This window comes from Electrona antarctica (assembly GCF_951216825.1).
Source record: "Electrona antarctica genome assembly, chromosome: 18".
In the NCBI taxonomy this organism is placed as follows: domain Eukaryota; kingdom Metazoa; phylum Chordata; class Actinopteri; order Myctophiformes; family Myctophidae; genus Electrona; species Electrona antarctica.
Window position 1 is genome coordinate 9,653,267 of NC_136799.1, and position 13,737 is coordinate 9,667,003.

Sequence of the window (13,737 nt, forward strand, 5' to 3'; positions counted from 1 at the left end):
CTGACATCACCGACATCACGTCAGAGTGATCTAAAAAAAGCTTATAATCAATCTCTATCTATTGTAACTATAACAATAAATGTGTAGTTGCACCACTCAGTTCACACGGGTGTGATTTTTATTTTATACTATTAAAAATAGCATATCTACAAGCTCACAGCGTGGCACGAAGTGACGTATACATCTGCTATTTTTGAATTAATTGTGGGAACTATACTGCATGATTTAAGGTCTCGAGCGCGGCCCCTCGAAATGTTCGCGCATGCGCGTGCTCACTCGCTTGTGCACCCGCCCGCAGATGACTAGACCTATAGATTGTGGTGAGATATATATATTTTTTCACACTATATACGCGCCCCTCTTTGATGTCTATGTATGCACGTCCCTGCACTGCTCCTAATAGGAAGGGTCAAATGCAGACAAGTCCTGTCTTTCCTCTTGGGGATCGGGCTCGCTACAATTACAGGGGAGACCCTATTCGGACCCTGGGTGTTACGACGAGTTACCAATACTGCAATGTAGAAATACTCTGTTACCAGTAAAAGTCCAGACCAGCTCAGTGGCCTTGTGGTTAGAGTGTCCGCCCTGAGACTGGGAGGTCGGGGTTCAATCCCCGGCCGGGTCATACCAAAGACTCTAAAAAATGGGAGTGTCAAGCCTCCCTGCTTGACACTCAGCATCAAGGGTTGGATTGGGGGTAAGTCCCTGCGACATACTAGCGTCATGTCCAGGGGGTGTACTTGTACATCAAGCTGCCTCACGCACAGAAACAGGAGATAGGCTCCTGCCCTATGGGCCTCATGGCTCGGCAAGGCTACTTACTTTAGTAAAAGTCCGGAAATACGTACTTCCAACCAAAACTACAAAAGTATTGGTATCAAAATGTATTATAAGGTACCAAAAGTAGGAAGTACTCATTATGCACAGAAGTAACTAGTAACTATAGGTTTCAAATAATTGTAGTGGAAATAAAGTATAACGTTAATTTTGCCTCTGAGATGGAGTGGAGTAGAAGTAAAAGTATACTGAAAATTAAGTACACAGTGCTTGAGTAAATGTACTTAGTTACTTTACACCACTGGGTGTTACACTTGTACCCGGCACACATTTCTTTTCTTAGATTACTTACTATTAAAAAAAAATGATTACCCACCTCTTTTAAATTTGTGAGTTGAATTTATTCTAGCTGTCAGTGCTGTCACACTGTGCGATAAAACTACGACCCACGTCAGCAGGGTCAATGTTTTACCTCCAGAACACTAAAGAAAGGAAAAGAAAGGAGGACAATTTGGAGCCGGTCTTGACTTGACAGAAGAGGATAACGCCGGCTGGCAGAGAGCTGAAAATAACATTTTTCACCAAACTGTCTGCACATAGACTAACACATTGTGATTGATTCTCTCTGTGCGTGAAACCGGAGCGATGAAACATTCTGCATGCCACGTTTATGATACGATGTGGACATTTCATCTGAGACCATATACAGTTCATTCATGGTCACCTCTTAACCATTTAAAGGTATATTCAGTGATTTGACTTAATTCAAATATCACTTATTTTTTCTTTTTTTCTGGATAATCCTCCCTACTATAGAGTGTGCTGACCATATAAGGAGTTCCTCCCTGTCCCCAGTGAGCCCCTGGGGTCAAAAAACCCTAGTTTCAGTTTTGGTGGCGGGTGGCAAAGCCTTCATCCAATCAGGATGAGAGGGGCCTTCCTCCAATCATGATCGGGTGGGGGCGGGCCTTGGTGCACATGCTGTTGGCCTGTTGCACTTCCCCCCACTGTAGAGCGTGCATGTGCACATTTTGTTACCGGGGCGGACTGGGTGGTTTTCCAAATCACCCAAATCACTGAATGCTCCTTTAAACCGTTGGTTTTCAACCAGAGCATTGGTAACCCAATGGACCCTTATTAGATCTTTATCTCTTGTGAGTGTAAAATGAAAACAAATGGACCCTTTAGGTCCATTTGTTTTCATGTTACGCTCTCGAGAGTTAAACTATTGTTAAACATCTGCATTGCTTGATTTACAAGAAGTCTACACAATTAGAGAATGTAGAAGACTTATTTTGATCAACGTTTACCTGTTACTTACCTGTTACTTAGGCGGTTTTATTCCTTTCGGGACATTGATGAATCATTTCCACCCTCGCCTGTCTTGCGCCATCCTCTCCAGCTGTTTCCACGTCAGACCCTTCTGTTTGTTCTGTCTGCATATCCATACGTACGGGGGGACGTTATCTGCTATAGGTCTGTATATATACGGACCCCAACGTATACTCTGTGTATATAATGGTTGAGCCCCACGGGCCACGGCGGCTTTTAACATTGATCCGGTTGCTATGCAACGCCTCCGTCACCACCGGCTATGGGATCTCTAATCTGATCTCCGTTTAACTCGGTTACAAGCAGGATTTTCAAACCTCCATAAGTCGGAATCCAGCAGAGCTGTCCATGGTGGATCTTCAGCCATCCAAAGTTCGGATGTAATTAGTGACTTTGTTCTGCGTCGCTCCCGACATACGACATGCGTCACTCCCGACATTCTGGCGACAGGTAAACCGTGTGTGCTTGTGCTAATAATACTAAAGTGTGTGTATTGAGTGTGTGTATTGGGCGGGGGGGGCAAACTCCTTCTCTTAAAGTGAACATGGATGGTGGAATAGGCTATCTTCATTTATGCTAACAGCTAGCGGCAGAGAAAGAATTAACATCTAGCTCTGTGCTCCTTCTCCAGGTGTTTTTGGGACTCCCTCTGCTCTGTTTGCCTTGTGGGTTCCATGTTAGAGCCTGTTTGGTTATTGACGTTTTCAAACTTTTCAGCTGTATCTCTATACTGGTTCTTGTTTGGTGCGTTCCCACAAAATCTCTCATATGGTACCACATCAATACAAGATCCCTATCCAACGATAACAAAATATTCTAAGTCTTATGATGGTCCGTGGCTCAATAGCCCAATAAATAATGGACCTTGATGTGAAAAGGCTTGAAATCCCTTATTTAAACCCTATACTCAGTTGACCGGGGGTGTGCAGTGCCCTATACTAGGCCTGATCCTTTTCCCTACTGTAGGCCTACACAAAATCTCTTCTCTGAAAATAGCTGATCTACAAGCTCACCACGATGTGCCCTTGTGTATCGGCTATTTTTATGACTTTATATGGGTCAGGTTGGGGAGGTATATATAGGGACAAAAGTTGTTACGGTCAGATTCAGAAAGAAGCCTCGGGTACTTTCTCATCATGAATTATTGAAATGGCTCACCTCTCCCAAAACCGGCTGGCTGGCAAAAACAAACGGACAAACATTGTGATGTACCGAGTGGCACCGACCCAGAGTTGGACAGGTTCCAACTATAGCGGCACGTCAACATCAAACACACCAGAGACTCTAGAGAGGCACACAATCAGGTTTCAATGTGTTTTTAATGTTGTTGATTTTTATCCCCCAACGTTTGTGGAAGAGCTGCCTTCAACAGGGTCCATCAATCAAAACAAATAACAACCAAGGCGCTTGGGTGGCACTGGCACAGTGGTAAAATCCCTGCCCAGTGTGCCTGCACCACCACAGAGGTTGTGGGTTAGAATCCACCGTGGTACCTTGCAACAGGCTTTGTCTGCATGGCGTCTACATATAATTTACAATGCTGTCCCTATCGGTACATAACTCGAACGGCGCACGCTGTGGGGAAGATGGCTGATGAGATCTTGGCGACACTATAGGAGGCTCCAGGCGCTGTGGGTCGTCTCCCGGGCCTGGCTCCTCTGATTTTAAACCCTCCTTGCAGGTTTTACCGCAGTCTGTAGCTTTTGGGTTCCTCCTCACGGAACGGTAGAAGTGGTTTGGGCTGCCAACCCTCTCCACCCCTCTTTAGCCCAGCCTTTCAGCGTCCACGCTCCAAGACGTTGTCTGGACGCCCCGGAGACACCATGGAGAAACAGCATTACTTTTAACTTTATAATGGCCCCTCTCAGTGGCGTGCACAGACATTTAGAGGGGCAGGTGCTCAAGTTAAAAAAGGGCACCTTGTGCAGCGCGTGGAACCGGCCGGTTGCCTTAATCCATTTTGGGCGGGAACCCCTTTTGGTGTTAGCATTATGTTATGCTTTAGCTATTGAAAAATAGCAGATCTACAAGCTCATAGCGCGCCACCGAGTGGCGCGCTATGAGCTTGTAGGTCTGCTATTTTTGAAAAAAAAAAAAAAAAAAAAGAGAGAAAAAAATGTTTTCTTTTTCTTTTTCTTTTCAAAAGGGCACATTGCCAAAAGGGCAGGGGGTGCTCTAGCACCCCCTAGTGTCTATCTGTGCACGCCACTGGCCCCTCTCTCTCTCTCTCTCTCTCTCTCTCTCTCTCTCTCTCTCTCTCTCTCTCTCTCTCTCTCTCTCTCTCTCTCTCTCTCTGGTTTCTGTGCAATTAGGATAAAATATTGTTTTTGCCAAGCCTTTGGGGAGTGAGTGTGGAGGAGGAGGCAGTGCATTTAGAACTCACACAAAACAGTCACTATTTCTCTCTCATAAGAAACACCTTAATTGCTGCTGTGTGTGGAGGTATAGCTTGCTGTTAGCTAAAACACTGACGGAAACATTAACTCCCTCCCAGCGTACTGTATACCCTATGAGGAATTAATATCGTGAGGTTAGCGTGCGTCATGACTCATGAGGAATTCCCCTATCACTTCTTCCCAGAGGTTTCTAGAGTAGGCTACTGCAGGGGTTTGGATTTCGTTGACTAAAACTATGACAAAAATACGTTTTTTCATTTCTACATTATGACGCATTCTGAGCTTGTAGATCGGCTAATTTTAACCCATTCCCCACTTTTGACGTAGATCTACATCTTATTAATTAATCTGAGTGCCCGCAATAGTCGTTATGATAATTTACTTTGATTTTACTCCACCACTGCCCCCTTCTCTCTCTCTCTCTCTCTCTCTCTGTCATTTGGACAGAATAAGAGTGTAAACATTCTACCAGCATGGAGCATCACTCCTCCAACACAATGCCCGAGTCATGAGTGCACTTGACTCCCTACACTTCAACATGTGTTTTCATTCAGCTGTTGTATCAGTCTCCTTTAATGCAGGCTCTTGGGTGTTATTGTTCTGTGATGAATACTCGTATCATATCATATTCCTATACTTGGGGGAAATATAGAACAGTATGTGACCTTTACCGTGCGGCACCTTACTGCCATGTCGTGGTTTTGATCCCAAACAAAGGCCAGATTCTGCTGGGGGGTGCTAAGTACCCAGGCGCCACATGACCATGCAGGGCACTTGAGGACACATCTCGTTTTGTCCTTTATTGTGCCTGCAGGCAAACTCTGACTGAGATGAGCATCAGCAAACGCAACAACAACAAACGCATAAACCCACCGTGGTGCAGAGAAGGTCGAATGTGTCAGCTAATATGGGATTAATACATTCTTTAAGTTCTTTAGCAAGCAATACAAAAAAAGGCTTTGTCGTGTGTGTGCGTGCGTGCGTGCGTGTGTGTTAGCTTAACCCATTTTGACCTGAGATCAGATTCTAAAAATGTCTTCTACATCCTGACAGTTTTCTGAAAAAGCTGTTTCTATTTCAGTCGTCCTTTGATTTTTCAAAAATAGCAGACCTACAAGCTCGTAACGCGCCACTCGGTGGCGCGCTACGAGCTTGAGCCATAGTAGCTATGAGCCATAGTCCTAAAACTTCGGAAGAAAAGAGTGTCGTTGGCTGCGTTCGAATTCGGGTTGTTCCCTACTCCCAATATGGGGATCCAGACTTAGTGGACTCTATTAGTGATGATTTCGGACAGTACTACCTAATATCGGTAGTAATACGTCAATATCGGTAGAGGGCGCTATAAATCTGCGGGTTCATGTACTTTTTATTTGCATTGTAATCCTCATAGGGTTTTTTCAGATCGCCTCATATAAGAACTGTTTGAAAAGTAAACAAATCATCGCGGCCGTTTCACTCATATGGATATGAAGAATCAACTGACTACAAGAAACCAGTCAAACTGCTAATGTTACTAATGTTAATGTAATGTTACTGCTGCTGAATTAGTTAAGATTTTGCTAGAAACGGACTGTATCAAATAAGTGACTGCATGCTGCCGTAAACAATAGAGAGCCACCTCCCTGACAAGGACAGTTTGTTAAATTATTTTTAAATGCATGGATGAATGAAGGAAGGAATTAATGAATAAATAGGTTAATGAAAATATGTTTGCAGGCATTTAGGCCTATGTTTATGATAAAAAGGTTATTCTCTTAAAATAACAATGATTATTATCAATAAATTAATATTATATCCATATTATCCAGCAATATGAAAACATCATCAGCATTAACCACATGAACCCCCGCTATGCCTGGGGGGGAATACGCCAAAAAATTGCGGATCTATAAGCAACGCGACGTCGCGTTGTGAGCTTGTAGATCGGCTACTTTTGGTAAAGAATTTTGAATTTTTCAGAAACAGCAGTCCAATAAATTACTATCTAGGCCTACATAATGATGTTTTTATGTATGTATCGCAATTCAATGAAATAATGTTATATAATATATATTTTTTCATGGCAGGAATTAATGAATATTAATAAAACATTATGTTCGTGAGACAAATAATGTCTCAAATGCATGTATTTATTCTCGCAAATATATTCTACAGCAACTGATTCCTCTCCTAACGTCATGCGCTGGGTGATACAATGAATCAGATTAGTAATACTATTGCAAATGAATACTTGTTTTATTATAAATAAAATAAAATCAATAAAACAATTGCAAATAAATGCACAGATCATTTGTCTCGAGATCTGTAGCTTCGAGATCCGCCAGGGAAGAAAAGAGAGGGGAAAACAAACGTTTAAAAAGTATGTGCATTTGTACTGTACGTGTTGATTTCTTTCGCTGGTTCAACTTCCGCCTCATCTGAGTTGGAGCGCATGCATGCAGAAGCAGCTCACGTGCGCAAACGCGTGCATGTGCGCTCAAGAGCGAGCTTGCGCAATGCATTATGGGGTAGGTTTGCTTCGCTGCGGCAATGTAGTGACCATCGGATGGTCCCTACAATTCCCGGCGGGATACTTCAGTGCACTACATTAGGGTGCAAAAATGCTCACTACACATTCGGTCACTAAAACAAAATGACGGAACCCCAAAGTAGTGCACTATATGGGGCATATAGGGAATGAATTCGGACGCAGCCTTTGTGTTCTGAACGAACTGCACATCCCAGCATCACCCCAACATGGAGACATCACCCCAACATGGAGACATCACCCTCCTGGAGATGAACTGCACATCCCAGCATCACCCCAACATGGAGACATCACCCCAACATGGAGACATCACCCCAACATGGAGACATCACCCCAACATGGAGACATCACCCTCCTGGAGATGAACTGCACATCCCAGCATCACCCCAACATGGAGACATCACCCCAACATGGAGACATCACCCCAACATGGAGACATCACCCCAACATGGAGACATCACCCTCCTGGAGACATCACCCCAACATGGAGACATCACCCTCCTGGAGACATCACCCTCCTGGAGACATCACCCCAACATGGAGACATCACCCCAACATGGAGACATCACCCCAACATGGAGACATCACCCTCCTGGAGACATCACCCTCCTGGAGACATCACCCCAACATGGAGACATCACCCTCCTGGAGACATCACCCCAACATGGAGACATCACCCCAACATGGAGACATCACCCTCCTGGAGACATCACCCCAACATGGAGACATCACCCCAACATGGAGACATCACCCCAACATGGAGACATCACCCTCCTGGAGACATCACCCTCCTGGAGACATCACCCCAACATGGAGACATCACCCTCCTGGAGACATCACCCCAACATGGAGACATCACCCCAACATGGAGACATCACCCTCCTGGAGACATCACCCCAACATGGAGACATCACCCTCCTGGAGATGAACTGCACATCCCAGCATGCATCACCCCAACATGGAGACATCACCCTCCTGGAGATGAACTGCACATCCCAGCATGCATCACCCCAACATGGAGACATCACCCTCCTGGATATGTGCATAATCTGCATATTGTCGAGCTGTGAAATGCCAAATGTAGATGTCAATTCACGTCATTCTACTAATACGTCTGACCTTAACGCAGTGGTGTGAAATGCCTCGACTGAGAGAAAGAGAGAGACAAGCTTTCAAATGCAATCGGTCTCGACCATGAATAATTTAGAAGTTATGTACGAACCACCACGTTTTAATCAATAAACGCCCTTCTTGACCCGGACCTTTGACCACCAATTTTCACCATATGTCAGATATCGACTTAGAGATCTAACATGTGAGGTGTCATGGTCTCGTGTCGTGGTCTGATGATGATATACATCAGATATCGACATAGAGATCTAACATGTGAGGTGTCATGGTCTCGTGTCGTGGCCTGATGATGATATACATCAGATATCGACATAGAGATCTAATATGTGAGGTGTCGTGGTCTCCTGTTGTGATGGTGATATACAGTGCATCCGTATATATCGAGTCACTGCAGAAAGAGTGATATACTGTACCTCATTACAAAAGGTTCACAATCCCTTTGCAGCTCAACTAGTCGGTATTACAGAGCATGCAGCATTCCATTCATTTCTGTCGAATCCTGCAGAGTAGTTACCAGGAAAGCATTACGTTTTGGATTATTATTATTGCTGGATGTGCATCTCTGTTTTGGATTATGTTCTGTTGTAGCCCTGCAACAACCGGGTGCTCACAGGAAATATAAACAGGCAACACTAGTTAAAGGTATATTCAGTGATTTCACTTAATTCAAATATCACTTATTTTTTTTATTTTTTTTTGGATAATCCTCCCTACCATAGAGTGTGCTGACCATATAAGGAGTTCCTCCCTGTCCCCAGTCAGCCCCTGGGGTCAAAAAACCCTAGTTTCAGTTTTGGTGGCGGGTGGCAAAGCCTTCATCCAATCAGGATGAGAGGGGCCTTCCTCCAATCATGATCGAGTGGGGGCACATGCTGTTGGCCTGTTGCACTTCCCCCCACTGTAGAGTGTGTGCATGTGCACATTTTGTTACTGGGGCGGACTGGGTGGTTAATCCAAATCACTCAAATCACTGAATGCTCCTTTAAAAGTGTCAACACTCAGGGCACAGGAGTAAAAATAATGTATTAAAAGGTAACTGCCATGTTTCAGCCGTGCGGAAGATCTTCATCAGGGCAAATTACATTTTGCCCTGTTTTTTCACATGTTCAGAATTATGTTGAGAGAAATTAACTATTTCTATATTGGGTATTTGATTGGAATGACTGGAATTGCATTTCATACTTTATGTTTTTTTGATGGCTTATTTTGAACAGAAGGAATTTTCCAGGAACAGGAATTCACTGGATACAAACTAAATCTGCAGAAATTGTTAAAATATAAATAAAACATAAAACATGCAGTGATACAGTATCTAGTAAGAGCATGCCTAATTATATGCATATCGACAATGGGTTTTTCATCGTTCATTCATTCTTCGTTTATTCTCGAAAGACATTGAGCTTTTCCTCATTTGCAGTGCTGCGTCAAATGGCTAATATTTTGAAGATCGGTTTGAAACTGACCTAAGAGAAGATCCACTGTGACACAGGGACGTGCAGAGAGTGTTAGAGAGGCAGGGGCTGAAATCCTGTAAGAGGGCACTTTTGGACAAACATAGTGAAAATAGCAGATCTACAAGCTCACAACGCGTCGCGCTGCAACATGTTGAGAGCTTGTAGATCAGCTTTTTCGGGGCGCAACCCAGCACTCTTTAGCTAGTGGAGATGCGGTGTACGACATGGATTTATAAACAAATGTGTTCAATGAAAAATTCTGCGTTCAAGTTCAGGAGACTAAGTTGGGGAAAAAAGCAATTCTCCCGAATGCTGCATGCCTTCCGGTATACATATATGGCATGGAAAGGAGTGGCATTTGCATTTCTTTCACCATAGTAAATGCTGCATTCACGGCCTGGAGAGGACAGTTGTTTTACAGACGGGTAAAAGGGCAGGGGCGGAATCCCCCTTTGATGTCTATGTGTGCATGTCCCTGGACACAGTGACATCTTTTTGGCAATACATTGCTCTAGAGCAGGCAGGCAGGGTTATGTGTCAGCTCCATGCCCAGTAGAGCAGGCAGGCAGGGTTCTGTGTCAGCTCCATGCCCAGTAGAGCAGGCAGGCAGGGTTCTGTGTCAGCTCCATGCCCAGTAGAGCAAGCAGGCAGGGTTCTGTGTCAGCTCCATGCCCAGTAGAGCAGGCAGGCAGGGTTCTGTGTCAGCTCCATGGCCAGTAGAGCAGGCAGGCAGGGTTCTGTGTCAGCTCCATGCCCAGTAGAGCAGGCAGGCAGGGGTCTGTGTCAGCTCCATGCCCTGTAGAGCAGGCAGGCAGGGTTCTGTGTCAGCTCCATACCCAGTTTGGTGTCTCCCCACATAACCCAAACGTACCAAAAATACATTATGCATTAATCATTTAAACCCCGGCATCCGTATTGTGGGTTGAAAGCTTTCTTGCAGGGATATATTTTAAGCAGACGCGTTTCGTACAATAACAGACAAATTCACTAGCAGAGAAACATTTGCGGTTTAAGTGGTAAAAGGAATATTTCACCCAAAAGGTGACTTATTTTACAATTACACACCTCATGAAGCCTTCAATTCATGGAGCATTGTTTTTGTCGCATTCCTATAAGCCAGTAATTTTATGACCGGCAAAGAGTCCATTGAGTCTCCAAAGAGTCTCCATTGAGTCTCCAAAGAGTCTCCATTGAGTCTCCAGTCCGCTGGTCATCAAATTATTGGCTATAGGAATGCATGAAAAACAAAACAAACTCCATGAATTCAAGGCTTCATTTAAGTCGTATTTCAAAAAGTACAAAAATGCAATATTTGGGGAAAGTACCTCACAAAAGACATGAAGTAATCCTGGTCTCTATAGCCTCCCCCTGGGGTGCCCCCTCTCAGGTGATAAGAAGCAGCCTGCTCCTTACTCCTGCATGCATTGAAGGAAGCATGAGCTCAGTTCAGGGCTCTCCCCAGGTTGGCAGAGGGAGAGTAGCGCCCACCTGTAGGCTCTAGAAACAGAGCCTACAGGTGGATGCTGGGGAGGCGGTAGGATTTGTAAAGCTTCATGAGCAGCAGGTTAGCAGCAAGCGAGGCAGGGAGGCAGGAGCAGCGACGCACGTCTGCACTGCAGGAGAGAAGCCAGGAATGAGCAGGTAGGCAGAGGAGTTTAAATAGCCGCTCTGATCAGGCAAAGAGTGCATGTGACTAGTCACCTGATCAGGTACGTGCGCTCTCTTGAATTGCCTGACTGAGTTAGCTGTGCAGGCTGCACATCATTTAAGAAAGAAAAAAAGTAATGAAAATAATACAATATTGAAACATTATATATTTCTTTATAATATAGAACAACACATGCTTTAGAGTTGTGTGTCCCCCCCCCCCCCCCCCCCCCCCCCCCTCTGTGTTTCAGCCGTCACCTACACACCCAGCTACAACATCAAGACGAACTCTGCGCCACCGGTCCCACCACGGACCACCTCCAAGCCCCTCATCTCTGTCACGGCCCAGAGCAGCACCGAGTCCACACAGGTATAGTGTTGATTCCGTCGACTGAAACTATGACCAACATTTTTCGTCGACTACCTTTTTCCACCAAGGAAAACAAAATAAAAACTAAGCTATGATGACTAAAACTGAGACTGAATATATTGACAATTCAACACATTCCAACTAGACTAAAATGTTAGGGACTGGGCTGGGAGGGACTAGTGGAGAAGAGATTCAGTAGAACTAAAAGACACACAACGCGTCACAGAGCGACGTACAGTAAGCAAAAACAACACATGGTAATACATCAAATGCAAGGAAATATATAGGACTAGATCATAAGTAAACTAAGAACCCCCAAATTGACACTAATCTGCCCGCGGACCCCCATTTGAAGAGATATGCCAAGGACCCCCATAAGAGAAGATGTTTATGGCTCTAGCAGTGATTCTCAACCCGTTAAATTTCAAGGAACCCCAGTTTGACATGCATTAGGCTACGGACCGCCATTTAATGGCATTTCTATTTCCGGGACCCCCAAATTGTAAAATCAATGTAAATTTAACTCAGAGTTTGGTTCCATTTGTACACTCAAGAGTACCAAACTATATAATTTAGCTGGGGACCCCCTGGAACTCCCTAAAGGACCCCTGGGGGTCCCCGGACCCCACTTTGGGAACCACTGGTCTACATAACATGCTATCTAAAATAAATGACATATATTTTCCTGCATGTCCAAATCACCACTGCTCCCAGGACGCGTACCACGAGGCGCGGCACCACCACCACTCGCGCATGTGGGCGTCGGATGGCCTGGGCGGCCTGAGCCTGGGCTGCCGCGGCGCCCTCTACAACTCCACGGACAGTCTGGACAGCGCCAAGGCCGTCACCATCGCCATGGAGGCGGCGGGCGCCATGTCCAGCAAGAGGCACCCGTCCACGGACAGCCACGGCTCGGCCTCGGCGGTGACCACCTGCGACAAGGCCGTGCTCATGTCCAAGGCCGAGGAGTACCTGAAGACCCCGCGCTCGTCCATAGGCATTCAGGTCAGTGTGTCGCGTCGCTGTGTGTGTGTGTGTGTGTGAGGGCGTGCATGTGTATAGCGCCCGGGAAAAAGCCCGGGTCTCGGTGGGGCGGCAGTGACTCAGGGGTAGAGTGGCCGGCCGGTATAGCGGCCATTGGGGACCGCAAGGTTCCCAGTTGGATCCCAGGCTCCCCCAGTGTTAGTGTTGAAGTGCCCCTGAGCCCCTGTCCTCTGAACCACGCCTCAGCTCTGGGGCATGTGTCTCTCTTTCAGGCAACATGGCGGCAAGCTTTCCCGAGATTCCTTGCGAAGCATAGCGGAAGCATGAGCGGAAGGTTGCTAACTATAGCTTGCTCTGAACCACTAATTTCTCCCTATGTGCCGTTTGGTGCCTTGCATTGTTTCCTCCGCGGTCGGTCTGTGAATGTGTGTGTGAGTGGGTGACTGTAACGCACTACCTATGTAAAGCACCTTGGATAAAGGTGCTATATAAAGGCACAATTTTCCATTTACAGAGGAGGGCCTGAAGACCCCGCGCTCGTCCATAGGTCAGTGTGTCACTGTATGTGAGGGCGTGGATGTGTAACGGCCCGGGATTCAAACCCGGGTCTCACGCGTGGAAAGCCAGCATCTATACCACTAAGCCAAAGGCAATTCCCTATAGCTCGGGGGAGATATTAGACCATGCAGGCTGAGGTTGTGAGCCACTCTGCTACGCTCACCCCTCTTTAGACCTCCTCCCACGGGGAAACCCAGTCCGGGTCACGTACGGTACCAACGTAACGCCCGGAATTCAAACCCTGGTCTCCCGCGTGGAAAGCCAACATCTTAACCACTAAGCCAAAGGGAATTCCCTATAGCTCTGGGGAGATATTAGACTTTTATGCCACCAGGCTGAGGTTGTGAGCCACTCTGCTACACATGGTTATTGTTTACAATAAATGAAACAGTAGTAGCTTAGTGGGCAGAGAGGATGTCTGTCAGATCACAGGTTCGTCTGAACTCTCACCCCATAGTCACTTAAACATGCAAAGGTCACACACATGTATTATTGTACACACACACACACACACACACACACACACACACACACACACACACACACACACACACACACACA

General features: G+C 45.8%; 1 protein-coding gene across 1 annotated transcript in view; it reads left to right on the forward strand.

Annotated features, from left to right (window-relative positions):
* Nucleotides 1-13,737, forward strand: part of dlgap2a (discs, large homolog-associated protein 2a) — a 426,762-nt gene that overhangs the window by 381,878 nt on the left and 31,147 nt on the right. Inside the window, exons 13-14 of the mRNA XM_079527917.1 lie at nt 11,469-11,634; nt 12,349-12,639. Of these exons, the coding sequence (XP_079384043.1) occupies nt 11,469-11,634; nt 12,349-12,639 (457 nt within the window). The remainder of the gene's footprint in view (nt 1-11,468; nt 11,635-12,348; nt 12,640-13,737) is intronic.